Raw genomic sequence first — 27,985 nt, forward strand, 5'->3', positions numbered from 1 at the left:
ATTTACTACAAAACAGACTTTGACATCTACTTCCCTCCCTTCGTTTGGCATATCCTTGTGGAATAGTTTTTGTGACTAGTTTAACAAAGTTTAACAAAACTAAAGGGACACTTTTTTGTATATCGTTTCTTTCTAACCCTTCTATCAGGTTTCGAACCCCTCATTGTAGCCATATTGTACCAATTGCACTCATCTTGCTGCACAGAAATAGTTGACTTAGTTGTCTGTCAAATTTACTACTAGAATGCAAAATCTTTGTGATCAGACAGACCATATTTGAATTGGTATCACTAATTGTTAGTACCTAACAGTGAATAAATTGATAAAATGAAAAGCTGATGAATAAAAATAAAAGTTGCCTCAAACAAAAACAGATTTTATTTAGATTTTGTTGTTGTTTGAAGTTAGCCATCTCACCGCTTCTCTTTCCTTATGGCCATTGATTGCATGTGGTTGCCCATCTCACCTCGCAAAAGTTCCCTCAAACAAAAACAGACTTTATTTAGATTTTGTTGTTGTTTGAAGTTAACCATCTCACTGCTCCTCTTTCCTTATGGCCATTGATTGCATGTGGTTGCCCATCTGACCTCGCCCCCTGCACAAAGCCCATCATGCTCCAGAATTTAAAGAATAGTTTGGGAAGAATTAGATCTAGGGAGTACATGCAAGTGATGACAGCTGTGTATATCTCAGGATGAGATTTCTCCTAAAGAGTGAGAGACTGTTGGCACAGAAGGTAGTCCGTGAAAAATAATTTTCCTGCTTGGCTGTAGTGGGGTCACAAAGCAGGTAAAGAAGTTATTGCTCTTGCCAAGTAGTTCTGTAATGTCAACATTGGCAGGTTCAGTCAGTCTCATCCAGTCATCCAAAGTCGCCAGATGGTGAAGTATTGGCCTGAGGAATCAGGGCACTGGGAATTCTGACCAAGGTGGAAACTGGTTGTTTTAGCTGAAATGGAACTCACTTATTCAAACAGTTGGGCAAACATATTAAGTGCCCCATTAGGAAGAAAACAATTTTCCTCTCAGATTTTTGGCAAAATAGCATTTCTTTCTAAATTGAACAGCACATGTACTCTGGGTATTTGGTGACTATAATGCCTTATGAAAATTTAGTTGATTCCCAGGGCTATGGCTCCATGGGAATTGTTCAGGTGTGGCTTTATGAGGAGAGCTCTCCAGGTGAGCTAAATTTTTCTATTGCCTGAACTCTAAGCACATGCTGCATGTGGGAGCACCACAGACCTTGGAGAGGGAACATGCTGCTCTGCTTGTGCTAGAGCAGAGATCCTGGGACACTGTCATTTGAGCTTCTTGCTAACACTGATCATATGTGTACAAAGTTGAAGTTCTGAGTTTATTTAAAGGCCCCCATTCTGGCTCTGGCAGCTGTTCATGTGACTTATGAGACTAAGATCACAATTTTTTTTTCTGTACTTTTTTTTAAATACAAATTTTCTTTAGGGTTATAAAAATCTTGCTTTGTATATATCTAAATTAGTTTAATCAGGATTTTTTTCCTTATGTTTTCAGATTTGTGTTTCAAAAACACAAGTAGGGATGCCTTCTGTTCACCTCTAAACCTGTGTGCTCTTTTTTAATGGGTATATATTTTTAATTTTATAAAACTTATTGGGGTGACATTGGTTAATATGGTTATATAGGTTTTAAGTCTATAATTCTATAATATATCATCTGTATATTGCATTGTATGTGTTCTTAATTCACCATTTCTCAAATGCCTAGAATCTCTTTTTCTTTATTGTTCTTATTTAGATCCTTGATTCATTATGAGTTGTATATATTAAGTGAAGTAATTTTATTTGTAAATTAGGGAGCACAATGTCTGAAGTCTTGTAGAAAATTCCTATGCTCCTTACACCAGACCTTCTACCACTCACCCCTCATTACCAGTGACAGCAGAATCAGAAGGCAGGACAGATAGAATCAAAGTGCTGAAGTAAGAAGGGTGGAGTGGGTGGGAAGAGCTTGAGGGCTATGGAAAGAGATTAGAGAATTTTAGGTTGGTTATCCTATCAAATCATTCATTTTTGTAAGTAGCAGTTCTTTTTGCATGGCATTTGTGAATATGGCTGCTGTCTAGAGCCATCAATAAAAGGTAGTTTGAATGGTGCCATTTAAAGTTTTGCACTGTGCAACTTACCTGTTAGTGGCATCCCCGTTCCTGGAAAATGTTGCAGAGCTGCTCCATGCTTACTGCACACTAGTTCTTTGCAAGCTCTCTGAAATTCTCTTTTGGGCCTTGATAAAACTCCACTCCCAAAGAGCTGGGAAGAGAGTAGGAGACTGTCTATGAGATTCTGAGAAAGAATTCCAGTCTGGATATCCAGAGAGCCAGGATGCCATGAGGTATATGTGACTGATAAGTTGGAATATAAGAATCTGAAATTTAAAAAGGGTTTATCTAGTATTATTCTGAGTGTTTTTAATTACAATTCTGCATGAAAGCAATTTAATTCCTTCTACTTGTCTTTTCCATAGAAAAGTTTATTCATTCAACTGTTGATGGACATTTGGGTTGTTTTGAGTTTTGTGCTATTTTGAATATCTGCATACAAGTTTTGCATAGACTTAATACTTTTATTTCTCCTGGGTAGATAAATACCAAGGAATGAAATTGATGGGTTATTTGGTAACTGCCCAACAATTTCCACATTGGTTATACCATTTAACATTCACATTCAAAATGTTCCAAATCCTGCCTAGTACTTGACAGTCTTTTTAGTTTTAGCTATTCTTATGTGTGTGGTATAGCATCACGGTTTTAACTTGCATTTCCTTGAGGACTAATGGTGCTGACCAAGAGTTTGTAAACTATGACCTGGTAGCTAAGTTCAGCTGTCTATTTTTATAAATATAGTTTTATTGGAACACAGACATGTTCATTTGTTTACATAATGTCTATAGCTGGTTTAATTATATAATGGCAGAGTCGAGTAGTTGAGGTAGAGAACATCCAGCCTGCAAAGCCTAAAATACTTACTATTTGACCCCCTACAGAAAATATCTGATGACCCTGATGTTTAAATATCTTTTCATCTGCTTATTGGCTACCATATATCTCCTTTGGTAAAATAATCTATTTGAATCCTTTGCCATTTTTACTTAAATGTCTTGTCTTCTTACTGAATGGAAATAATTATTTTAAATATTCTAAATATAAGTTCTTTAATTGATATATATATATTACAAATATTTTCTCCCAATCTCTAGGTTACTTTTCTTTTTCTCAGTTTTTTTTTTAAAGATCAAACTTTAAAAATTTGATCAAATTTATTTTAACAGTTTTAAAAATCTATGCTTCATGTGTCATATCTGAACTGATGGGAATTAATTTAATTATTTTGAAATATCTGAGAAAATTTGATTTTGTACAACCATATATGTAACTGAACAAATATAGAGGCTGGTAGAACTATACTATGGGTAAGATTCAGGTTTATTTTTTTATCCTTAAACAACTGAGTTATTATTATTTTATTGACATTAGTATTATTAACTATTGTTTTACTTAATATCTTATGAAAATTAATGCTGATCTAGTTTATTCCCAAACTTGCTCCTTAGAATCTTTTAAATTTCTTCCTTAGTGTTTTACACCATTGAGGGCATATAAGCTGACTGTTTCTGCTATACTAATAGATATTTTTTACTTTTACAAGAGAGCTTTAGCATTTTGCAGTTTTTCTCTTGAAGTGATTTTATCAACTTGACCAACTTCATGTCAATAATTTGGACCACATTCTGAAATATTTTGGAACATATAAGAAAACTTTCAGAGATATTAGACCTGAAAGAATGTCTCCTTCTGAAAGGGCTATATAATGGTAATTCCTTTCTCACAGATTGTGAATGGATGCCCATGGTAGTTTAGCTGGTTTAAGTACCATGTGTTTGTGTTATTTGTCTTGGCAGAGCTTCACTGAAACTGACCACAGCCACTCAGAATTCTGGGGTCAACATTAATTGCTCAACACCTGAGCCTACAGCCACAGCAACCTGCTTCCTCAGGTTGATACAGAGAATTTTATGAACTCATAGGATCCACCTTTTGTCTGATTTTCTCACCTCACTGCCCTTTGCACTGTTTTTAATGCCACAAGGCCATCACTTATTTCTGAAAATTAAAAGGGGATTAATTCAAATTTTGTTTTGAAAAACACTTTTTCTTACAGAATTTCTCAACAAACCTTTGAACTATTTAGACCTACCTAGGGTGTTGCAAAGAGAGGATTAGAAGAAATCATCATAGATCCAACATTGCACTTTGCAATATGCAATATATATTTTTTTCAGCCATACTAACATTACTTTCCTGAAATGTTCACATTCTTTGTTTTGTCTCACTCTTGGTTAGTATATGCTTTGTTTATCATATAGGACAAATAACTATTCTTTCAACACTCTTGTTTTTCTAGGGGTTTTCTGGATGACATATGTGTCATTTTACCTATAAATATATTCCTAGTTAAGCTTGTGTCATGCTGTATTATTTTTCTATAATCTCTAAGTCATTCACTGGAGATGTTCATACTGTTGAAAGATAACTGTCATTATATGATGTAGTATTTCAAACCATCAAACCAGAATTATTCAGAATGAAGATAAATTTATCAAAGATTAAAATTTTTTATAGGATGCACAGATATAACCTAAAATATTGGGAAAATTGTCCAATAGTATAAAATTTAATGGTACTCTAAATACTCCAAAGGGAAAAGTTGCCTAACCTTTGTGCTGAGCACTAAAAGAATTAATGGGGTAATAACTCGGTGAGCAAAGGGGTGGAAAGAAGCAAACTCAACAGAGGTAAGCGTACTGACTGAGAGTGCAGGTGTAGGGCCACGGCCAAGTATGCACTGCAGAATGTGAGAAAATTATACTGGTGAAAAAAAAAAAAAGTAAGATATGTTGCAAAGTTAAAAGAAGTAATGTGTGGCTAGATAATGAAGGGATTTGAGTGCCTAGTTCCAAATAAGGAACTGGGGTGATAGTCTCAGAATATTATGTTGATGATGCTGTTGTTTTGAGGTAAGATTTGTCTGTGTGTGTTTCTCCTTTTTAGGACTCTTTAAAGAGTAGCTCTAAAAAGTAGCATGAATTGGAAGTTTTGGATTAAATAGGGGAGCTAACTGCCAATTATTTAAAAAGTCACATGATGTTGATGTATTTGTTGACATAGATTATAAGGAAAAGGGGAAAAACTGGAGTCATGAAAATTCCTGTGCAGAGGAAGTGAGAACACTTCCATTTCTGTTGGTTGGTGATTCTGTTTACAGCCTACCTTTTTCTCACTTGGTGTAGCCATCCTCTCCACTTGCCAAGGGGAGTATAATGTGGTATATCATGCAAACATTTATGAGCAAATATCTAGTGTGATGATGCTGTTACTCTTAGCTCTTAATGTGCTTGCAGCCCAAGTACACTAAGATTCCTTACTTTCTTCTTCCCAAAAAAGTGTTGGAAACAGGCTGGCTGCATTTTGATTTATTGTGAGACCTGATGACTTTCTAAGGTAGCAGAAAATGTGCTTGACTTATATTTGTTCTATCTATCAGCGGGATGAGTAACTCTAAGGTTAATTTAGGCACACATCTAAGAAGGGAAGAAGTGGATTGGACAAAACCTCTTATATCTGAAGTATAAATCAATTCATCAAAATCTAATAAAGTTAGGACGAAACATAAGAAGTTAATTCAACTAAAGTGTTATGGTCTGGATGGTTGGCCACTCTTTACTGGGTAATAACAAAGTTCTCAATAAAAATGGGGGAAGTCCATTTTCAGGTAAGAACTTGCAGAGTGATAGAGGTGTGTCTGCCCTCAGTTTAGCTGTTTGTGCTATAAGAAAATTGGACTAGATGAACTGGACGAGATAGGTCTTCCTCAGACTTTAGATAAGCCATCCAATATATCTGGGTTTCAATTTTGCTACAAATATAGGAATAGCTATCTGAGAAATTACATCAAATTCTTGGGAAAGTACAAAGCACTGTACACATATCTAGAAATAGTAGCACTAGCTGCTGAGGTAAGGGTGGTTCCCAAACCTGGTATCCAAGAAGGAGTTGTTTTTATTTTTTCAAAGGCCTAATAGAATCCTTTTATGTAGCTATACTGAGGTGGTCCAGGTTGATTTTGACTGGAATAGTAACACTTTAGTATGATGACTTTGGGAAGCCCATGCTGTTCAGAGGTGTTAACTGGTATATATACATCTTTAATTAATGAGAAATGGAATGTGAGTTATAAATTAGTCAATGCAATCTTTCCAATAGGTGAAATGTTTTAAACATGAAATCCTTGTGAATAAGAAAGAAAATATTTGAGGTGCACAAGCTTTTATCTAAAATTTTGAGCCAGACATGTATTTGAATTCAGAAAATCTTTGGATTTTAGAAATGTACTAGGATGCCTTGACCACCTATTACATAGTCTCTTCAGTGGGCTCTTGACAAACACCCCTTAATTAAACACAATAACATTTCTACAATTAAACGTATGAATAGTCATACTGATTATTCAATGAGATTATGAAAGACTAAGAGGCCTTATGACAATTTAAAATGAATTTTGTTACCAAATTAGTTTGCTGTTAATTTAACAAAAACCTTTTAGATTTCTGAATTGGGGTTATGAATAGACCTGATCAGGTAACCAATTGCTGAGACACTACTATGTGCCAGTTTTGAGATGGTGCCATTTACACTAATTTTAGTAAACATCCTGTTAAAGTAGACATTGTTTTCCATTATCCATAACTTGTGAATTAGAAAAGGGAAATCAAGGCTCAGCCTGTTCAGTGAGTAGCCAGAGACCACAGTAATATAAGTATGTGGCAGAGCTGCAATTTGAACTCAGCCACTTCTGCCCCAGAGACAAAGGACAATATTGTTTCCTCACTGCTTGGTCAAGGCCTCTGGTTATTGTGATTATCTGCTTCTGTTGCCTACATAGAAAAAAAAAAAAGTCTAAAAATTTACTTGTGTTCTCTCCTCACTGTGTACAGTCTTTCTGAGAAAATTCACCCAATGATCATTTAGAAATGAATGACATCCAGATGGATCTATACTGAGTATCACACTTAGATATTCAACTCAGTGTTGGACATTTCTATGTACTTGTCTCACTGTCCCAGTGAGCTCCAGATAGGGTTAATAATTTTTTTCCTCAACACTTCTCCTCTTTTGGCACTCCCCATTCTACCATCTCAGTTACCCTATGCCGAAATCCTCCCACTTCCCTCCCTTCCCAGCTCTACTACTCACTAAGTCGTTGGAGGTGCGGCCACAGAGCAGCAGAGAGAAGCTGGGGGTTTTCAGAGTGCAGTAATTTAATTTACCAATTACAGATCTTTTCACCATTCCCAGCCAATACATATAAAATGAAGGCTTTTGACCAGTTGTGGATAGCCAAAGTAGCCTTAAATTCCACCCACCTGCTCCATGACAAATAACCAAATATTAAATTCTACAATTTTTCTTTGTATTCTAGACTGCTTTATATGTTATAAAATCTGTTTGCTGTGATCTCAAAATTGCCTGTATTTTAGCTATTTGGGAGGGGTTGTTGTGATATTGAGTAACAAAGTAGATAACATGCTTTTCAATAACAACTGACCTTCGCTCTAAAATTGTTCTGGGATGCAAATGGGGTAAACTAACAGCCATCTATTTTTTCATTTCCATCTTTAGGTAAAAGGCCAAGCCTGAAAGTCCACATCAACACCACAAGTGACTCTATATTCTTGAAGTTCCTGCGCCCAAATCCTAATGTAAAACTGGAAGGTTTTCTCCTGGGATATGGCAGCAATTTATCGCCAAATCAGTACTTCCCTCTTCCTGCAGAAGGGAAATACACCGAAGCTGTAGTCGGTAAGATGTTTGGTTATCAGGCCTGGGGAGGAGACATAAAAGGTAACAGGTGTTACATGATACATGCATCTTGAAGGCTAGCACCACTTGTACATCCTCAGCTAAATCAAATGTCAGAATTACAGATCCTCTTCATAAGTGTCACTATCCATAGCACAATTCCTTACATAAAAAAAAAGAAACGTAATGCATATTCTGCATGTATTATAGAAATAACTTCATCGCCATTAAACCTACAATCCCTGAGAACTTAAATTGCATGGGGAAAAAATAAGCTGAAAGGCCTGATTTAAATCTCTGTAGTATAATTTATGTGGATTAATTCCTCCCTCCCCCAGTGTCTTCACTGTCTCTGGTGGAAAATAACAATTGTGGCTTTCTGGGTGTCTCTTCATGAGACGCTATCTTTAAAAAGAAAAGAAAATATACATTTTGAAAAATTTATAGTATTTCAGGCAAAAATATTAAATTTTTCATACATATTATAGAGTTTATATTTTTTGAAAATGTTTTAAATCACATTTAAATGTAATTTGGAGGATGTGGGCACCTTCAAGTCTTTTTCAGAAAAATTATTTACAAATAAAACCTCTTAAAGAATAACTTTAAAAAAATAATCTATTATGAATGCTTTCAAAGGCTTCTGGATAGTCTGAGATTTATATTTTGCTTCACTGCTTGGATTATTGCTAAAGAGCCTTCCCATGAACTTCTGATATTTAATCCTTTAACCGGAACTACTGTAGATCAGACCTGGCATTTATTCTTATATGCCTGGAATGTTGAAGATGAATCTACTTTGTCCTGCAGTCCTATGTCCTCATGGAAAAGTCTAGCTGTACTTAAAATCAGGCAAAGCTCTTGGGGGTCAGGAGGTTGGGGGTGAAGGGATTGAGCAAAAAAGAAAAAGGGCTCATGGAGATGGACAACAGTGTGGTGATTGCTGGGGGAAGGTGGTGGGTGGAGGTGGAAGAGGGTAAAGGGGGGATAAATGGTAATTGAAAAAATTCAATAAAAATGAACTATTAAAAAATAAAATAAAATAGGGCAGCAGAGTAACATTGTTAATTAAATGTCTACACTAAATTTTATATCAGATAATCACTTTAAAGGAAACAAATTACAGTTACCAAAAAGCTGAGAATTAGGAACTTTGGACAAATGTAATAACACTAACCTTTACCACGTAAACCATAGGGAATTTGAAATTTTGCAAATATTCCCCATTATATTCACTCTTTATGATAAAAAGTGACTGAATGCTTTAACTCCACAGAAACAGAAACAGATCCACTGCTCCTTTATTTGTTGGGCATAAAAGTAATAGTTTATTTGTGATAGTTCACTAGTTCAATGATGAGGGATATTCAAATGGATTGGGCACCCTTCTATTTATTTACTATTGTTTTCATCCTTTAAAATATTTTTATTATGAAAAGTTCAAACATAAGGGGAAAGAATATTATAATGGCCCTCAGGTCCCATCATGCAACTTGAATATATATCATTTTTTTGCTAATCTCATTCCATGTATTCTTCACATACATTGTATTACCTAAGAATTTTAAAGCATAATTGGAGATCATATTTTAAATCTATGAACATTTCAGTATTATCTCAAACAGATAAGAAATATTTTAAATAATGCCATGCTTTTATCACATTATAACACTAATTCTATAATATTTTCTACCTAGTCCATATTTAAATTTCTCTGGTGATCCTAAAAATGACTTCTTAGAGTGTTTTATTTTATTTTTTGAGTTAGGATCCAAACAAGGTCTACATATTACATTTGGTTGTTATGTCTTTTAGATCTCTTTTAAAATTCTATAACAATCCTTTTTCCTTTCCCTTTTTAGATGTCATTGATTTTCTAGAGAAATTGAATTATATATCCATGTCCACATCCTTGTTTCCACTCCATATTTCTGAACCTGCTCCTTTACCCCTGTATTTCCCATGTAAAGATATTTAGACTTGGAGGTTGTATAAGATTGGATTCAGCTTTTTTGGGGAAATAATACTTTAGAGGTGGTACTATAGATTTCCTAGCAACTCACAGAAGAGGCACATGGTGGCTGATTTCATACTTAGTGATGTTAAGGCTGCTTGGTGTGTCAGGTGGTCTCACAGCCTGATCCCTCCATTATAAAATTTACCATCAAATTTCACTTAATGTTTTAGCATCTGTTGGTGATCCATTATTTTAAACTGCAGTTGTAAAATGGCAATTTTACATTGTAGATACAATCTGGATAGAATCTAACTTTATCATTTCTTCTGTATAGTTTAGCTGAAATTCCTCAATAAAGAAGAACTTTCTTTCATTTACTTTATTTTCCTTAGTAGTATTTTTGGAAAGGCAGGATAAATTCTCATTGCCCTAGGTTGGTACCCTGATAATCTTCGTGGTGACTAATGATACTGTTTATTTGTTTTGTGATCAATAAGAATACATTGATTTTTATATATTTAATGGGTTTTAATCAATATGTCACTTATCTAGGTCTTATGATTCTTCTCCTTGTTGAGCTTGAATATGGTTTGTTGTTTACCTTAGTTCACTATTAAATTGTGAACTTCTTGAAGTCAAAGGTTATGTTTTATTCTCTGGTTATTCATAGCAGAATGATTCAGTGAGTAGATAGGCAATAACTACTTATTTGTGGCACTGAATTGAATAGACTCAAGTCTATTTAGGCTGGAGGAGGCTATGAGAGATTGTATAATCTAGGCCCCACTCATTAGGCAAGTGCATGTCTAAGCCATCAGAGACAGAAAAAAGAGATAGATAATTATGTATCTTAAAGATCTCTAGGGACAAAGATTCCCAAACTTCTCCTGGAAGGCAATTTCAAATAGGCTTTTAAAAACTCCTACTTCACCATTTAGATCAATATGTTCTTTTTATTAATCTCTGTTGCCTTCTAGTAGTATTCTGGTGGAAGGAAATTTTAAAAAAATCATTCGTCTTACATATTTCCTCTACCACCTTTCTTTATGCCAAGGAATCTATGTGCTTCTACTTTTATTACTTCAAAATGGTTTTGCATCTCCAGGTTAAATGTTATTCTTTGGTTGTTCAGATTGATTTTTTATTGTATTTCTTAGTTATTTTATTTGTATTAATTGCTTCTAATTGATTAGCAGCTGTCTATTAGTTTTCTACTGTTGCTTTAATAAATTATCAAACTTGATGGCTTAAAACATCACGAACTTATTATTTTACCCTTTTTTTGGTTCAGAAGTTCAACATGGGTCTCACTGGGCTAAAATCAAGGAATGGGCAAGGCTGCATTCCTGCTGAAGGCCCTGAGGGGAGAACCTGTCTCCTTGCTTTTTTTAGCAGTCCTCTTCTACCTTCAAAGCCAACAACAGTGGGTCAAGCAGTTCTACCACATCACTCTGATCTTTTCTCCTGTCCCCCTCTTTCACTTTGTTTTTATTCTCACTGGAGGACATACTCATTGATTTTAAAGAAAGGAGAAAGGAGGGAGAGAGAGAGGGAGACAAACATAGATGTGAGAGAGAAAAATCATTCAGTTGCCTACTGTTTGCGCCCAGGCTGTGTGGATCAAACCCACAACCCAGGTACGTGTCCTGACTAGGAATCAAACCCGTGACCTTTTGGTTTACAGGATGATACTCCAACCAACTGAGCCACACCAGCCAAAGTTATTAGTCACTTTTTAAGGATCCTTGTGATTATATTGAGCTCACCTGTCTAATTCAGGATGCTCTCCCTATTTTAAGGTCAGCTGATTAACAACCTTAATTCCATAGGCAGCCTTAATTTTCCTTTCATGTAACCCAACATATTTACAAGTTCTGGGGATTAAGCTGTGGGCTATTATTCTGCCTGCCACAAGCTGTATGTTTGAAATTAGTGTCTATTTTATTCCCTTTCTGCCATGAGTTTACTGGTGATCATTCTCAATTCTATTCATCTGTGAAACAGTAATAAAGTCTATGTTTTACAGATGTGCTGTGACATGTTAGTGAATTCATGGTCATAAATGATGAGTTGAAATCCCTTGAGTGTAATGTGCTATATAAAAGCAAAGAATTTTTGTGGGTTTCTAAATGGAAGAAAAGCATCATTTACAGCCCCTCCTCTTACTTCCTTCTATGATAGGATAGTAGTATTTGTTCAGTTGCATGGAATTATACTCATAGTAATTTACTATCATTTTCACAACAAACATAAAGTGCCACATCATTTGACACATTTTACTTGTTTGATGTGTTTAAAAGATGTCATTATTGAAATGAGAAGCTGTTGATCCTTCAGAAATATATAGATTAACATTTAGTGGTCTGTGGACTAATACTCCTACATAATCATTTATAAGTATTTCTACATTTAATATCTCTTTGTCTCTATCTATATAGTATAAACAGAGGCATTTCCAAAAGTCACATGCTGGTCTTAGATGCAAAACTAAAAAACATGAAATATTTCCTTTTGCTATTTTGAAAAATAGGATTCATATCAAACATCTTTAAAAAAGTTTACTAATGAAAAATCTTTTACTAAAATTTTAATAGATTAATTGGAGCAATAGAAAAAGTAGTATTTTCCCAGATGACTATGAATAAATATTAATGGCTGTGAGAATCTTGCAATGATGTGATAAAACATGATTCACGTGTAATAGGTCTGCTAGGTTCCTGTATTCATTTACCCACATCATGAATGTTCTTATTTCTGGTTTACACACTTAGTTTTTGCTTTTATGTGAAGCTGCTGGTAATTTTGCAAATGTCCAATAAAATGAGAATTTTTTGACACTGAATCTTTAAAGTTGCACTTTATGATATTTTCTTGACATCTGAAAATACTTTAAATCCATGTCACCTGGGAGGGAAAGCATTACACTCCATCAATTAGGTATTTCAGATTATGTTTACTGCAAGAAAAGCGTAAATTTAAAGGACTCAAAAACATGGGCAACAGTGTGGTGATTGCTAGGAGGAGGGTGGGTATAAGGAGACTAAATGGTAACAGAAAAACTATAGTAAACATTAAAATTAAACAAATAAATCATATACATTTATGACTCCCATGAATTCTGACTAAAGAATTTGTCTTCCAACCAGGTGTTAGGACTCCAAAAGGATTTAAGAGGGCAGATTTCTGAACTCTCGTGTTCTCCCAGCTGCTAACCCTACACTTGCTGCCCTAATAAAGCAAGTTTCTCACACTGATCTGCAGGTCTCTCAACCCCTCTCCCCAGTCGCCATGAGCCTGCAGCCCCTGAGATAGATTTGTGTGCTAGAGAGGAGAACACAGTGCTAATAGCCCCTTGGACTGTCAGCACTGGAAAGAGCCTGGGCCAGAAGGCTAACATCTGCCTTCTAGAAATATCCACCTCTACCCAGAAAGACAGAATGATGTGAGGAAAGAATATGTGTATACTTTTCAGTCAGACAGACATCGGTTTAAATTCTACACAGCTATCAATACTTACTATGGAGTAGTTCTGGGTAAGTCATAACTTCTCTCAGTTTCATTTTTCTCATATATAAAAGAGAGAACCGTCTTTCAGGAGTGTTGTGAAAATTATGGGTAACTTGTATAAGGCAACTAATATAAACCCTGGCACTGAGTAGGTATGTCATATACATTTTGTTTGTTGTTGTTACAACGAGCTGAGTGATCTTGGATAATTTACCTCAATTCTCTGAACTTTGTTTTTCTCAGTTGCTTATAATGAATAGGCTAAATCGCCACTAAAGTTCTACTCAGCTCTAAAATTTTCATGCCTAGTGTGAAAACCCTTGGTCTAAGTGGTAATCCTGCGGCTTTGTTTCTGTTTTGTGTGTTTTTTGGAGGGTGGGGTGACAGTGAAATTATAGAAGGAGGATTGTTGGACCAGAGTTGTCAGTTACTGAAAAGAAATACACAGACTTATCTTTCTTTAGCCCTTAAATGTTTTCTTGGAAGGGACAACTCCAAAAACAGATTAAGAAATAAAAGAAGCAGCAAAATCTGTAACACAGGACCGTTGGTGGGCACACAGCTCTCTCCCATAGCCACGATCATCTTGTAATTATTAAGAGGGGATTCTGTTTGGTGCCCTTGAATAGAGTTGTCAAGTGCCTCTTAGAATTCTGCAGCTGTGGCCTCCAGAGGAGAAAAAGGTAAATTTTCAAAAGATAATAGCTTTAAAAAAGGAGAGATAACAGGGGAAAGGGCTTGTTATTTCTAGATTTCACTTTTCTGCTCTTTGTCTTACTCTAATGAAGCAGATTTTAGTAAGAACACAGCAAAAACTTCGATGTGCCTTGCAAAATATAGATCCAAATAAGAGCACAACACTGTTTTATTTACTTAACTAATGGTAATTTGATCTCAGCAAGTTCAGGCCAAAAGGTGATTATCGGTTTCTTATTCTGAGTTTCTCACTTTTTATTCACAGAGGAAAATTAGTTTTTAAATGATTTTGAATAAAGTTTATTTATAAATGATTATTATCCAGATATGACTACAGATAAATTCTGTTCTTATAACTTAATATAACTTATATTCATATAGCTTACTAATACCTCATAAATTTTACCTTAATTTTTACATTTGTATAGAAAGCAAGAGAAAATGCACATTTTTTCTTCTTTCACCATTGCAACTCAGAACTTCAGCCGCCCTTTTCTGTCTCTTTGTCATAAACATGTTGAAGCCTACTCTATTTATTTTCATGGAAGTGGGATGGAATATAAAATGGAGATTGCTACTATTTGTTAAACTGAAGGATAAATATCACTTTAATAACTAAAAAGTTAATATTTATTGCAATAGATGTCACAAGGAAGGTGGTGGTGGATTCATTGAAGAAAAATAGCTGGAAGAAGAGTTTGAAATAAAGCATTGAAGCCCTGGCTGGGTAGCTAAGTTGGTTAGAGCATCGTCCTGATAAGCCAAGGATGCAGGTTCAAACTCCAGTCAGAGTGCATACAAGAAGCAGTGAATACATCAATAAGTAAAACAACAAATTGATGTTTCTCTTATCTTTCTCTCCCTGCTGCTCCTTCTCCCTCCCTCCCTTCACTCTCTCTCTAAAAAAAAAGAGAATCGAAGGAACTCTTATTAAAATGTATTAAGCTGAAAAATAACTAGTAAAAAGGGAGCAGGGAAAAGATACAGTGCTAGCCATTGGAATCAGCTCAGTCACTCTCTTTCCTGGCAGAGTCCTTAGAGAATCAGCCAGATGCTGTGAGGGGAGAGAGCAGAGTGGCAGCCAGCGGGGAGTACAGGGCAGACCCAAAAGGCAGATGAAGGATGATAGCTCTGCAGGGGTATAGGTCATACTGGTAGTGCCCTTTTACACACAAGGAAACTGATGCTTCAATAGTTTAAACTTCCTAAAGTTACTCAGCTAGTAAATAGCTGGTCCAGAGCTTGAACCCAGCAAGTCTGGCTCTAGAACTTGAGCTATGAAACACTGCACTCTACTGACTCTCAACATTTAGGAAATTTTACCTGCTCTTCTACAATAGAAGTATACACAAGCCACTCATTTGTTGCTTCTAATGTCCTTTAAACAGTAAACAGGAAAAAAGGAGTTCATATATTATGGAAGGAGCCATTGGCTCCCTAACTCATTAAGGTTTAAATGAGTTAGAATATGTACTTACTGTACAAACTTGTTCTCTTCCACCCCCACAACAATCTTTGTTAGGAGCTGCCCATCTGCCAAGCCCTTCCTCTCTCCTTCACAAGGCCGCTTCTTGGCAGGCAACGTTATTACTCTCTCCAAGAATATCCTAGGTGCTATGCATTTTCTTTTACCATCCTTCTTAATTGATTGCAGTTTTTTTTATTTTTGTGTTTCTTGCCTGCCCCTGCACTCTACCCAAACAGAAAACTCCCAGGAGCTAAGGACCCTAGAGGCCTTAGATTTCTTTTTTACCTTCAATGTGGTCTTAAATTTAGAAGCCCAATAAATGGAGGGAGGCACGGGAAAGACCCAGGGAGTTTGAAACAGCTGTGGGTCACCCTTAAGATGTCTTTTTCTCTTTTGTTTAAGGCTATTTTCAAAATGTCATCTAATTCTTAGTTCTTTCTCTGGAAATGGTTTGACCACTTGGGAAGTATTTGGCTTTAAGTCTTCAAGATTAATCCAAGTATTTCATTATAAAAGAGGAATCTTGGAATCACTTGACTTTTCTCCAAGGTGCAAAATTTAGCAGAACTTAAGCTTCAGAAGAGACTTTTAAAGAAATCGGTACAGTGAGTATCAATTTCTCAGTAAATGCTATGCCATCACTTAAACAATTCCCCGTGACTTTATACCAGAAAGACCTTGTGTGATAGAAGATGCCCATTTTACCATGTTTTAATAAAGATAGCATCTTTTCAGAGTTCTGTGTTTTCTATTGGATTCAACTATCATGTTTTTATGGTCTTCCTGACCTAACCAAACAACAGATAAACTGTTTCCAAGTCTCTCTTTTCTTGGCAATACAATAAAATTAATTCATAATATTTCAGTATAAAGCATAATAATTTTTAAAATGTATTGCACTGAGACCAAACTCTTAACTTAAAAAAAATTTATTTTTAATTACATTTAAAAGGCTCTCCCAAAATATCTTATGGCTCTTTTGTCATGGGACAAAATAATATTCTGTCTTAGATTCATTGCAAGAGCTTGCTATTGAGAAGGAGTCTTAAATGAAAAGAGTTGCCAATAGGAGGATAAATTAGAGACTTAGAGGGTTATCTGAAACAGCCGTGTAAGATAATGCTCAGACTTTATAACTTCATTTATTTTTTAGGTTTAAATGATTTAAAACATATAAAGCCCTTATTGTGTCCCTAAAACTTGTTCTCCTCCACTCCTTCCATCACCATCCCTATTTATTAACTTTTTAAGGAATACATCTCAAAACCAAGAAATACAATAAAACCCTCATTTTCTAATTGCCCACATATTTTCATAAATGTTTCACTTTTCCTGGACACTTGGTTTTCTCTGGCACATACTGATTGTACGTGAAGTGCCTAATGTGAAAGCCAACATTTGCTTTTTTCTGTTTTGAATTGTTCTCTAATTGTTTTTGTTGCTTTTGTTTTGTTGTTGTTTGTTTTCACTTGAGTTGTGTGTCACCAGCTAAATCGTGAGCTCCTCAGGACCTGAGCCGAGTCTCAGCTTCCCTTCGGTCCTCCAAGATCAGTGAATAGATCTGCGGATGTGGGAGCTGACTACCCAGAGTCTGACGCGACATTTGCTGGGAAAGCCTGTCAGTTAACAAATAAAAAGCATCTATTTGCCTGGAGTGAAAATCTACAGAAAAAAAAACCCCAAAAAACTCAGGCACAGTTATGATTTATACCTGTTGTTCTGGCATAATTATTAATAGTGTTTCCCTTTCTCTCAAAAGTATCCCAGTTTCGTGGAATAATTATATGCTTAATCTACATATGAGAGAAAGCCTTGAATTCTTAGCATGGTCCCAGCTTTCTTCATCTGATTCCAAGCCAATAGCCCAATCTTTTCTCCAGCCACATGGGGCATTCCTCAATGAGAAGGGAGAAAAAATCAAGAAGAGGTGCCAAAGGCTTGCCTCTGATGTGTTCCATTCACCAGGTTGGCACATAGTAGCTGCTAGGCAAATGCTGGAATAGAAGTTCTCACCAACCTGTTCACTGATGGTTTGATGTTGTGCACCTACAATGTGCTAGGCCAGAGGATTACAGAAATAGGTCACTAAATCCTCACAGCAACCCCTTGATGCAGGAACTACCAGTATCCTCTTCTTCCCAGTGAAGACAGTAAATCCTCCCCAAATTAAGAAATCTGCAAGTGCCAGGCTAGCTTCAGACCTGTGCATGTGACCACCATGCCCCTGAGCTTTCCCCATGGTATGTGAGTCCCTGTTACCTTTGAACCCTATGTAAAAACTTATCTTGTGGGAATTATTCCTTCTCCCTCACCCCTACGTGGTAGCACTAACAAGAGCATTTAAGAGAGAGAAAGCCTTGCTGACTTGAAGGTTTTGGTTTACCATCTGATAGCTCCTGTGACCTAGCTTTATTATTTGAAAGAGAATTATCCAAACACAGTCCTGATATTTCAATAGTATTTCCTGTAGAGATAATATGAATGCAGTGATGAGCTCACTGGAAAATGTGTGTGTGTCCAGGTTGTCCTGCAAAAGAAAGTCCTTGCCAAACCTTAAACCAGTTCACAGACAACACCCGATACTCAATTTCCCTTTGGGTTGCACGTATAAAATACAGGCAAGAAAAATATCTACAGGCGATAAAGCTGACAATTTTAATGTCTAACAGGTCTGCAAACTAGGAAAAGATGTATATTGTCTGTGGGGCAAGTCAGAAAAAAAATAAGTTATTAAAGAATATTTGTTTGCAGTGTTAAGGACAGAATTTGTCTGCAAATAAAGAGCTACCAGATACATGCAGGGATTGGGGTGAAAGGGTGGGTCAGGCTGGCTTCTTGGGCACGTCGCTGGTGCATTCAGAACGGCCCTGCATGTGATGTTTAATGCTTTACTGTAACTGTCTTGAAGTTCTTAATAATCTGACCCTTCAGTTTGATCTTGTCAGTGAGGTTGGACAGAACAGCGATGTATGTGCTATGGACTGGGCTCCTGGGTTCTTGCGTCTTAGCCTCCAACCCCTACACCCAGTTTGGTTCTCAGCACCTGGTCTCCTGCCACCAGTGCTGCTGGGCCTTCCTCTCCCCAGCCCCACGCAACAACTGCTGCCACCCTCCACCTTCAGCAGGGATTTGGGTGTCGATGCAGAGGGAGGCCAGATATGCAACCCCCGATCACCATGGTGGTATCTGGCAGGACAGGGGCCTGGCAGTGACACAGTGCTTTCAGAAGGTGATTTTGCAAGTGAAAACCTCTCTCGCACCCCAATTAAAGTACAGTGTGTCCCAGTGCAGAAGCTGCAATCTCTTGGTGTCCATGGGTTGGGATGGCGGGCTTGTGAGAAGGGGAGGTTGGCTTTTTCATCCTGCTGGCAGGGGTCGGGGGGGTAAGGTGCTTTGATTCTGAGGTTGTAGCTGATGGGAGAAGGTCCCATGCAATGAGGCAAGCAAGATAAGTGGGGTGGGGTGAGGGTCTGCACTGTCCTGCAGAGCTCAATGTTAAATAGCCAATAAACACCATGACAGGTCTAGCCAGAGACTGAAAGAAATGAAACATTTTCTATTTAGTGTCTTTAATGTCACTTTCCCCTGCTTATAAAGAGAAGGGTCCCTCCTTTTGATTTTTGCATTGATGAGGCCTGCAAAGTATGTTGTCAGCATCGGGTAGAGTGTTTGTTTTCAGTAGCATTGCTTCTCCAACTCACTGAAATTAAAGCAAAACTCTTAGAAAAAAAATGTCTTCCTCAGTGGAATGTGTCTCTGAAATGCTCCTCTGTCTGGAAGAAGGATGTGTCTTTCCTTACAGACCACTTGGGTAAGATGGGGAGAGTGAAGGAGCGTAGCAGAGCCTGTGGGTGTATGCGTTACCGGGTTTAGGAAAAACCCTCTTTCCCCCCCTGTTCCCACCTCATGTCATCCTTTCAAAGCTGAGTTCTCATTTCGCTGCCCTCACTCTGCAGCATGGAAATGAGCTGCTTCTCACTGCTGTCAATCTCAAAATCTCAAACAACTCAGAACAACTCTTCTTGTAGCACACATACCAACGTAAGTTGTAAGCTCCCTTCTGAACATATCTGTGGCTGGACATTCTGGAATCCCACCCATGGTGATGTTCTTAGTAATTTTTGCATTAGTATTAAATGATAGTTGCTCTCTGCTATGGGGTGCCTGTGCCTCTAAAGACCATTTAACCTCCATATTGTCCCAGCCTACCTGGGTCCAGGGTCTGCCGACTGCCTCTCAGAGACTGAGAAGCCAGGAGTCTTAGAGGTTAGGGCATAGCAGAATGTTCTGTCAAAATGAGTGTTGCTTCATTTTTCAACTATGTTTTATAACTTTTAATGGAAATAACTACTGAACAGTGTAAGATTTGCTTTAAATTATTTCTTCAGGTGAAAAAAGGATACCAATTATTCTTATACAAAAAACCACATACCTTTTACAAGAAAAAACTTTAAAGGAAAAAACCCAGTGTTACAGATAAACTTATCAAAGACAAACTCAGTGGTTAAATTTATTAGCTTTTCAAAAAAGGTCATTTGCTTTCTTCTGCTGACTGCTTTTTCCCAAATCCCTGATCACATTTTCCTTTCTGCAAAGCCTCACCCTTTATTTTTCTTCTACCCCAGGCATAAAAAGGATAGAGGAACAGATTCATTTATTCTTTTAGAAACTGTTTATTGTACAATTACTATGTGTCCAGGTTTAATGGTACAGATGTCAGAAAAACATGAAATGAGTCTGGGCCAGTTCAGTGTGATTCTGAACCCACCACTGCTTCCTACAGGGGCTTAGAAATTCTCTAAAAGGTGGAGGTTTTATATTAGTTTATGATGCTTTGTAATTCTATAGACATTCATTTTTATGTACAACTAAGGGCAATGTGCTAGTAATCAAGGTGATTTATTAAAAATTACTTAAGTTTTATATTTATAAACTAGTAAATATAGTGCTATAGTGATATTACTTGTGACTACTATGTCTTCTCTTTGGACTTCTGCCACCATGAAACTTTGCAAAACTCTAATTTAGCACATGTTCTCAGCAGACAGAGGAATTTCCCCAATTTTCTAGAAAAATACCCCATCAGTATTTTTCCAGAAGGGATACCAAACTTCCTGGAAGGACATCAGTGATGTTTCTCAGTTGCTCAAGACTAACAATGGCTGCTTTTCTAGCTGTTGACTATGTAATTACTTTAGGGCCACTTAATTATTCTATTTCGTGGTGAGGAATGCATCTCTTGCATCAACAGTATTTGATCCTCTCATTTCCCAGTAACTGGGCTTTGGAATACATGTGGACTGTGTTCTCATGTGAACCATTTGAACCCATCGCTGAAACCCATTTGTGGTTATGGTGTCAATTTGTTATTTGTCACTGGAATGTACAAATGAGTGTGAGTGCTGAGTGAGGTTGGTTATTCTCCTGAAACTTAGAACAGCTGATGTGGCCTTTCAAAAAATGAGTAGACAAGTAGCATTTTACTGTCTTTTTACCTGTCCCCCATGCCCAGACTGCACACCTCTTGCTCAATGAGGCTCCCCTCTCTCCTTCAGGGCCCAGGGGGTGAGGGAACTGGTGCATCTGCAGTGCAAACAAACACAGCTCAGACAGAAGTGCTGGACCAGGGGCCCGCTGGAGCTCTGTCGGCTCACCCCCTCCAAGACCACACTGAGAGATTCTGATTTCAGAACTGACAGTTGGAGAAGTGGAACTCTCTGCCTGAGCTTAAAACACAAGGAGCCTTTTCAAAGGGTATTTTCAAGCAGACATTACTTACTCAGTATTAGTGTTGATGAAATAAGTCATAGGAGCTGCCTGCCAAACGTCAAAGCTGAAGGGAGTATTGAAATTGGGATAGTACCTACTCAGGTCAGACTACAGTGAAGTGTGGCATGTGAACATTTGCAGGTACAAAAAAAAAATTGGTAATATTTCTCTATGGAGATTCCAATGATCATAGATTATTTTTTTGCAGGATTTGTGGGTGGTTTTATTCTCAACTTATTAGGAATTTTCTGATATGCCACATGGGCTTTTAATAAAAAATGACTATTTCATCAAATTCTAAAGCACCTTTAACTAAATCATACCATGATATTATCTAAAACTAAGGAAGGATAAAGTTGCTGATTAATGATACTGTATTTGTATCCCTTAGAGCCTTTGATTCATTGATGCATGAATTTTATCTCATCTATTTTTTGTTAAAAGACATTTTAATTTTTAATAAACTCTTTATGCTAGAATAACTTGAGAGAAGAAATGTTGCAAGTGTAGTACAGAGAATTCCTGTATACTTTACATCCAGTTTCTTCTCTTCTCAACATCTTGTGTTAATATGGTACATTTGTCATAACTAATGAACCAATTTTTATAACATTATTAACTAAAGGCTGTACTTCATTTGATTTCATTCATTTTCACCTGAGGTCCTTTTTCTGATCCAGGGTGCTTCCAGGACACCACATTATACTGTCATGTCTCCTTAGGCTCCTGTAGACTGTCAGTTTCTCATATTTTCCTTGTTTTTGATGACCTTAACAGTTTGAAGGAGTCCTGGTTAGGTATTTTATAGAATGTCCTTCAATTTAGTTTTGTCTGATGTTTTTCACATGGTTAGCCTGAGACCTGGGGTTTTATGGAGGTGTATATCTATTACTGTTAGAAAGAAGAAGCAAAAACAAAGTGAAATTACTGTTAAGTATTCTTCCCCTTGGGAGTTTAACTCTTCTGCTTTACCTTTCAGCTCTGAATTCTCAGTGGCTTTGTTTTTCCACACCATGTTGGTGATACAGCATTTCGGAAACACTGCTCCACTGAGTGTTCTTCCAAATCACTGGTCCTCTTTTGTCAGTTTTGAACCTCTCACTTTCTTGTCCTAATTGGAAAGTGTCAAGCCATAAAGGCAAGATCTAGTCTCTAACAAGACATTTGCAAGCCAGATGTCTTTAGCTTATGGAGAAGGTAGCTTTCCACACCTTATGGTTTTAGGGACAGAGGAAAGGAATTAAGAACGACACTAGGACAAAAGATTCTCCCTATTTGTTGCTTGATGCCCTGTATGTATTTAGTAGAGGACTAATGCTATTCTTATCAGAGAAGGAAAACTCTGACTCCAAAAAACCTCCGCTGCCTTGCGGCATACCTCTTCAGGGGAAAGGCTAAGGGAGTAAACCCCGACAGAAAATCCGGAGCCGGAGTCCCTAAGGCGGTTTGACGTTGTAGTCAACACCGGCAACTCCTGCGGCGCACCTGAAGCCAAGCTGTATTGACTCCGTCTTTCCCTTGGACCCTTCAGCTGCGAAGAGAGGGGGGGTCTGCTGCATGGGCAACAGCAGACCCTCCATATTACCCTGCCCAGGCTCTGTAGCTTCAGCGTCATTGCAAGATGTCGATTCAACACGGGAGGAGACAGATACCATGTCACTCCCGAGTCGGACTGCACAGCCATTCTCGGCGGTGCAGATAGACTCTTAAGAAGCTACACCATCGTCTCTCGAGACGGACGGCTGCCGACGAATGCTATTCTTATGTAATTAAAATAGGACAGATTCATGAGTAGGGATACTGTATTAACATGAATTCATTTACACTAGTTGCAAATGGTTTTGTGATCCTCTCTGAGAACAATAAAAAATAAGATTAAAGAAGACAAGATATTCGGTCAAGTGAAGAGGTACCTCAAAGAGGCAAATGGTCATAGACACTTAAATCTGGGGCCTTCGTGAACAACTGTGTTCTAATTTATAATTCTGGTAAGACTGGCCTTATGCATAAATATCCCAGTAATACTCCCAACCCACTGCTTCATTTTAGTTATTCCCACATCATTGATATAAAAGAATACATCATATAGTTGGCTATGTAGTTCTTTGTTTACCTAATTCTTGTTACAGCTATTCAATAGAAAAGCTGAAGCAGGTTACAAAAATAGAATCACAGTGTAACATTTAAAAAATATAATAATCAAAAGAGAAAGAAAAATGAAGGTCGAATGTTCTGATAAAGCCAAAGAGAGTTACTCAATAGAAATATATGTGTACGATCCTGTGCACTTAATGAAGGTGGTTCAGACATTTTAAGATATATTTTATCTTATAAGGAAGTATTTCATTGAATTCTTAGTAATAATTGATAATGAATTTTGTCAAATGTCCTTTCAGCATCTGTGGAAATGGGCTAATTTTTTTCTACTTACGTTACATTACTGGAATAAATTAGACTTGGCCATAATGTATTATTGTACTATGTGTTGTCAGATTCTGTTCATCAATATATTTTATTTTCTAAGATATTTTGCATTGATACTTATGAGTATTATTGTTTAAGAAAAAAATTCAGTGGCACTTGTTAAAGATGCTAAGGAGATTTTATTCAAGAGGGAACTACCTTGATAGTACAGGGACCACTATAATGTGGTCTTGCAGTGGAGGAGAGAGATTAAGCTCAACTCCAAATACAACAAGGAGAAGTGGAAATTTATAGATAAAGAACAGAGTGGGTGGGAGTTGGTCAATGGATTAAAAATTACTAAGAGGAAACATCAAGTGCAAGGGGCATTCTTGCTGAAGGCAGCCCAGGGTGATCAGATAGGCCCTAAGGGATGGTGAAGGGTAAGGAACCTGATGAGGTACTGATGGTGATGTGGTATGGAGGATGGGGAATTCTGGCTAAACCCTCTAAGCAGGATTCTCCATAAAACTAGATCATGTAGAGATGAACACAGAAACCCAACAGTCAGGTCCTAGTTGAAAGAGAACTCAGGAGAGATTAGGAGTCAAGGAGAGAATCTTTATCAGTATGCTCTGTAATTTACTTCTCTATGAAAGTTTTGTATTTTAGAATCTGTGATACTTGCTTTAAAAATAACAAAAGGTTTGAAACATTTGCCTTTTAATATGTCCTCAGGACCTCTTAAGGCACAAACTTTTGCTTTCAAGAAATCATTATCATCATGCTAGCTGAAATGACATTCGCATTTTTCTCTGTGTTGGGCAGTGCTGTAGGTTACTCATCACTAAGAACCCCAGGTGTCTGGGTGCTATGATTTTTTTCCATTTTGCAGATGAGAAAGCCAAGGCACACAGATGTTAAGTACTTCACCTTGCACTGGTAACTAGCTGAGCAGGATTTTCCAGGCTCCGGAGTCCATACTCTTATGTGCAGAAATTTAGTTTGTCATGAAACCAAATTGTGAAAAAAGATGGCAGGGGTAAATAAATTGCTTTTTCATGGACCATCCAGATTTCCTTTAGGATCATCCTGGCTTATTTTATGGTTTTGTTTTTTGTTTGGAAACTTACATGGCAGAAATAAACCTCACTATGACAACACTCTAAAGCAGTCTGGCTTGCACAGCAGATGTCCTCTAATAAAAAATGAGAGAATTGGAATTTGTCAAACTGAGCAATTATGGGAGGATTATTTATATCGTCAAAATATCTAGTACTGTATAAAGGATTTCAATAGTAGGTTTCCTTAAACAGTAACTTATTTCTATGCTCCACCATAGGGCATTTAAAATATTAAGCAAATTAGATTTAAGTAGTCTGCAACATTGAGTAGACTTAACTGTTAGGAATGGAAAGTTTGTTAAGGTAACTGCATTTCACACAAATTTTCTTAAATTGACATTTTAGTTAACACATTCTTTAAGTGAAAAGGTCATGTATTTTGGCACCTTTTGCCAGCATTTTTGATCAGGCTGCCACTGTATATATTTCCAGGTTGCTACAAATCCACAATGAATTTCATAGTGCAAAACAGAAATAGAAATATTCTTTTTTAAGTTATTTTATTTTTCCATGTCTGTGTTACCAATTAAGAGCAAAGCTGCTAAAATGCATGAATGTTGAAAATTTTTAATGAGCAAAGAGAGTCAGCATATGTACCCAGATCCCAACATCTGTTCCAATTTGTAATTGGCTGTAACAGCCTTTGCTTTATGCAAAATGACTGTGATCATAATAAAAATTACTTTCAAATTGCTTGTATAACCATATGTCTTGGATCATGTATGTTATTCTTCTAGTATTTCAAGTCTTTTCTTAAAAACCACTTAGGCATAGTTGAATTAATGCGTATCAAGGAAGGAAATAAAAGTCTAGCTCTAAGAAACTTGTCACAGTGAAAACAATTTAAGAAAAATAGGTGTGGAAAAGGGGGAGCAAAGGGGGAAAAATTGGGACAACTATAATAGCATAAACGATTTAAAAAACATATAAAATAAAATTTAAAAAGAAGAATTTAGCTTTGTTTTCTAGAAGTAAGTTTCAAAGCTTTCGTAAAAGAGCATTTTGAGGACTATATTAAGACAGTAACATAATTTTCAGGGTGAGTGCAAAATAAAAATGAAGGGTTCCTGATTCAAAAAGCAGGAAGAAATTGCCATTGAAGGTACTAAAACAAAAAGTTTTTCCCTTTCTTCCAGAGTTTCTCTCTCCACTTGTCATGCTGTTATTTTATTTACTACTTAATGTCATTTAGGTAAACAAATTAATTTTTATTATCAGCATGAATTTTGCCTTTTATTATTATATTGTGCAATGCTAGTTTTAAGTGCAAATGTAAGAACCTTTAACTCCTAAGCAGGATCACTGAAGTTACACAATTTGTGTTTTGGAGTTCATGCATGCATATGTATTTTACTCTTACCAGAACAGTGAAAATGTGCAAAACTAACTCAACTTTTTACTTCATTTCTTGATACATGCACTTTCTACCAATATTCTGCCTTCGATTTGCTTATGATTAAGGAAGAACTGAAGAGGAAAGGAACTAGGGATTGCCCTAACTATCCCTTCTACATCATCATTTTCAGCATAAATAGCTGGTGAATACAAGAAGTAACACGAATTAAGAAAGAATATGATAAGATTCCTTGTTCATCTGTGTTTCTGAAAATGCCATTGCCTTCTTTCTGCATTGAACAAAATTCTGGTTCGAAGGAGAAGTGTGGCCTCACAGAGCTGTCATTGTCCCCCTCCAGGCCCCTTAGTCAGTCATAGATGTAATATGCTTACCTTGTTCTACCTTTGAGCCCTGCTGAGCTCCTGGCAATCATGGATCCTTTGGAATGCAAGCCTAAGAGTGCACCTCTAATGCTGTGTGTGAGTGGGAAAAACTGCAGACATGCCTTTTTTTTTAAAAAATTTTTAACATTAATGTGTGAGAGATACATCGATCAGTTGCTTCTCCCATGCCCCCAACTAGGGAACTAGCCCACAACGCAGGCATGTGCCCTGACTGAGAATTGAACCAGCAACCTTTTGATTCACAGGTTGGTGCTCTATCCACTGATCCACACCAGCCAGGACAACATGCCTATTTTTCCCATCTTTTCTGCTCACACGCACACTCCATTGTCCCATCCAACTTCCCTTGCAAAGCACAAAGTCAAAGACAAAGGTATTAAGAATTTAACAATGGTGACAGCAGGTTATTAAATGAAGCTTGGGACTCTCTTGGGCATGGGACTCTGTGACAGTATATGTAGCATGCCCAGGAAGCTGACTGTGTCTCAGCGACCTTATATAAAGATTGGGGTGATAATCAGATGTGTCAGGTAAGACTGCCATGAGAGGTAATTAAGTTATGAATGTAAAGTACTTAACAAGTATCATGCACATAGAAACTACTCAATACATGGTAGTTTATTAGTAACTATACCACTTTATATCCCAAATAAAATCAGGAAATGGCTATTGTATCCCTACTAGGAAACTTGATTTAGGTTAAGCATTTCTTATATAAGCTTCACTAAACAAGATACGCTTTCAAACACGTTAAACTCTGAAATGCAATGAGTGCTCTGTTATCTGTGTTGTGCTCATGAGGCAACTACAGGACACACAGGCAAGGTTCCAAAGTCAGTTCAAGAAGCTCCCTGGTTTACTCCATGCCATGGTAATTACCCCAGCAGGTGATAGCCAATCAGGCTGTGTGAGGTGTTCAGAAAAAAAGGCTAGCGTCATTAAAGGTGGCTGAATTGCCAGGTTGCCTTTGGCTGAGAATGAGGTCAGCTTTGTAAAATCTTGGGCAGGTGTTCCAAACTCATTTGAACCCACAAGGAAAGTGATACAAAGAAGTGAGATCTGCCTGAGCAAGTAGGGATGAACTCTTGTTGACTACAGCATCCAAATGAAACTTGGAGTAGGAAGAGTACAGAATCCAAAGTTACTGAAGAAATATTGTAGACAATATCCATCAATTAATTAATCCAGAGGAGCTGCTTATAAAGTGCATTTGTCCTATTACATATGTTTAAACCAACCATTCATCCTGGAAACATAAAGATTATTTAATAAATTATTAGCTCATGATTGAATTAGCACATACTGGTTATTTAAACATCATTTCCTTTAAAACGTAAATATTTTAAAAAGAGACTCACTGTTAAGTTATTTTCCATTGGCATAGTTTAGGTGAAAATGATAGCAACCTAAAATTGAGAATTTGTTTTA

The 27,985-nt window shown here is 36.9% G+C and overlaps 1 protein-coding gene across 1 annotated transcript in view; it reads left to right on the forward strand.

The window, feature by feature from the left end:
• Positions 1-27,985, forward strand: part of ABI3BP (ABI family member 3 binding protein) — a 266,911-nt gene that overhangs the window by 63,330 nt on the left and 175,596 nt on the right. Inside the window, exon 2 of the mRNA XM_090276076.1 lies at positions 7,714-7,893. Coding sequence (XP_090132202.1) covers positions 7,714-7,893 — 180 coding nt within the window. The remainder of the gene's footprint in view (positions 1-7,713; positions 7,894-27,985) is intronic.

This window comes from Furipterus horrens, unplaced genomic scaffold, assembly GCF_987537825.1.
Source record: "Furipterus horrens unplaced genomic scaffold, mFurHor1.1.pri manual_scaffold_1, whole genome shotgun sequence".
Classification (NCBI taxonomy): Eukaryota; Metazoa; Chordata; class Mammalia; order Chiroptera; family Furipteridae; genus Furipterus; species Furipterus horrens.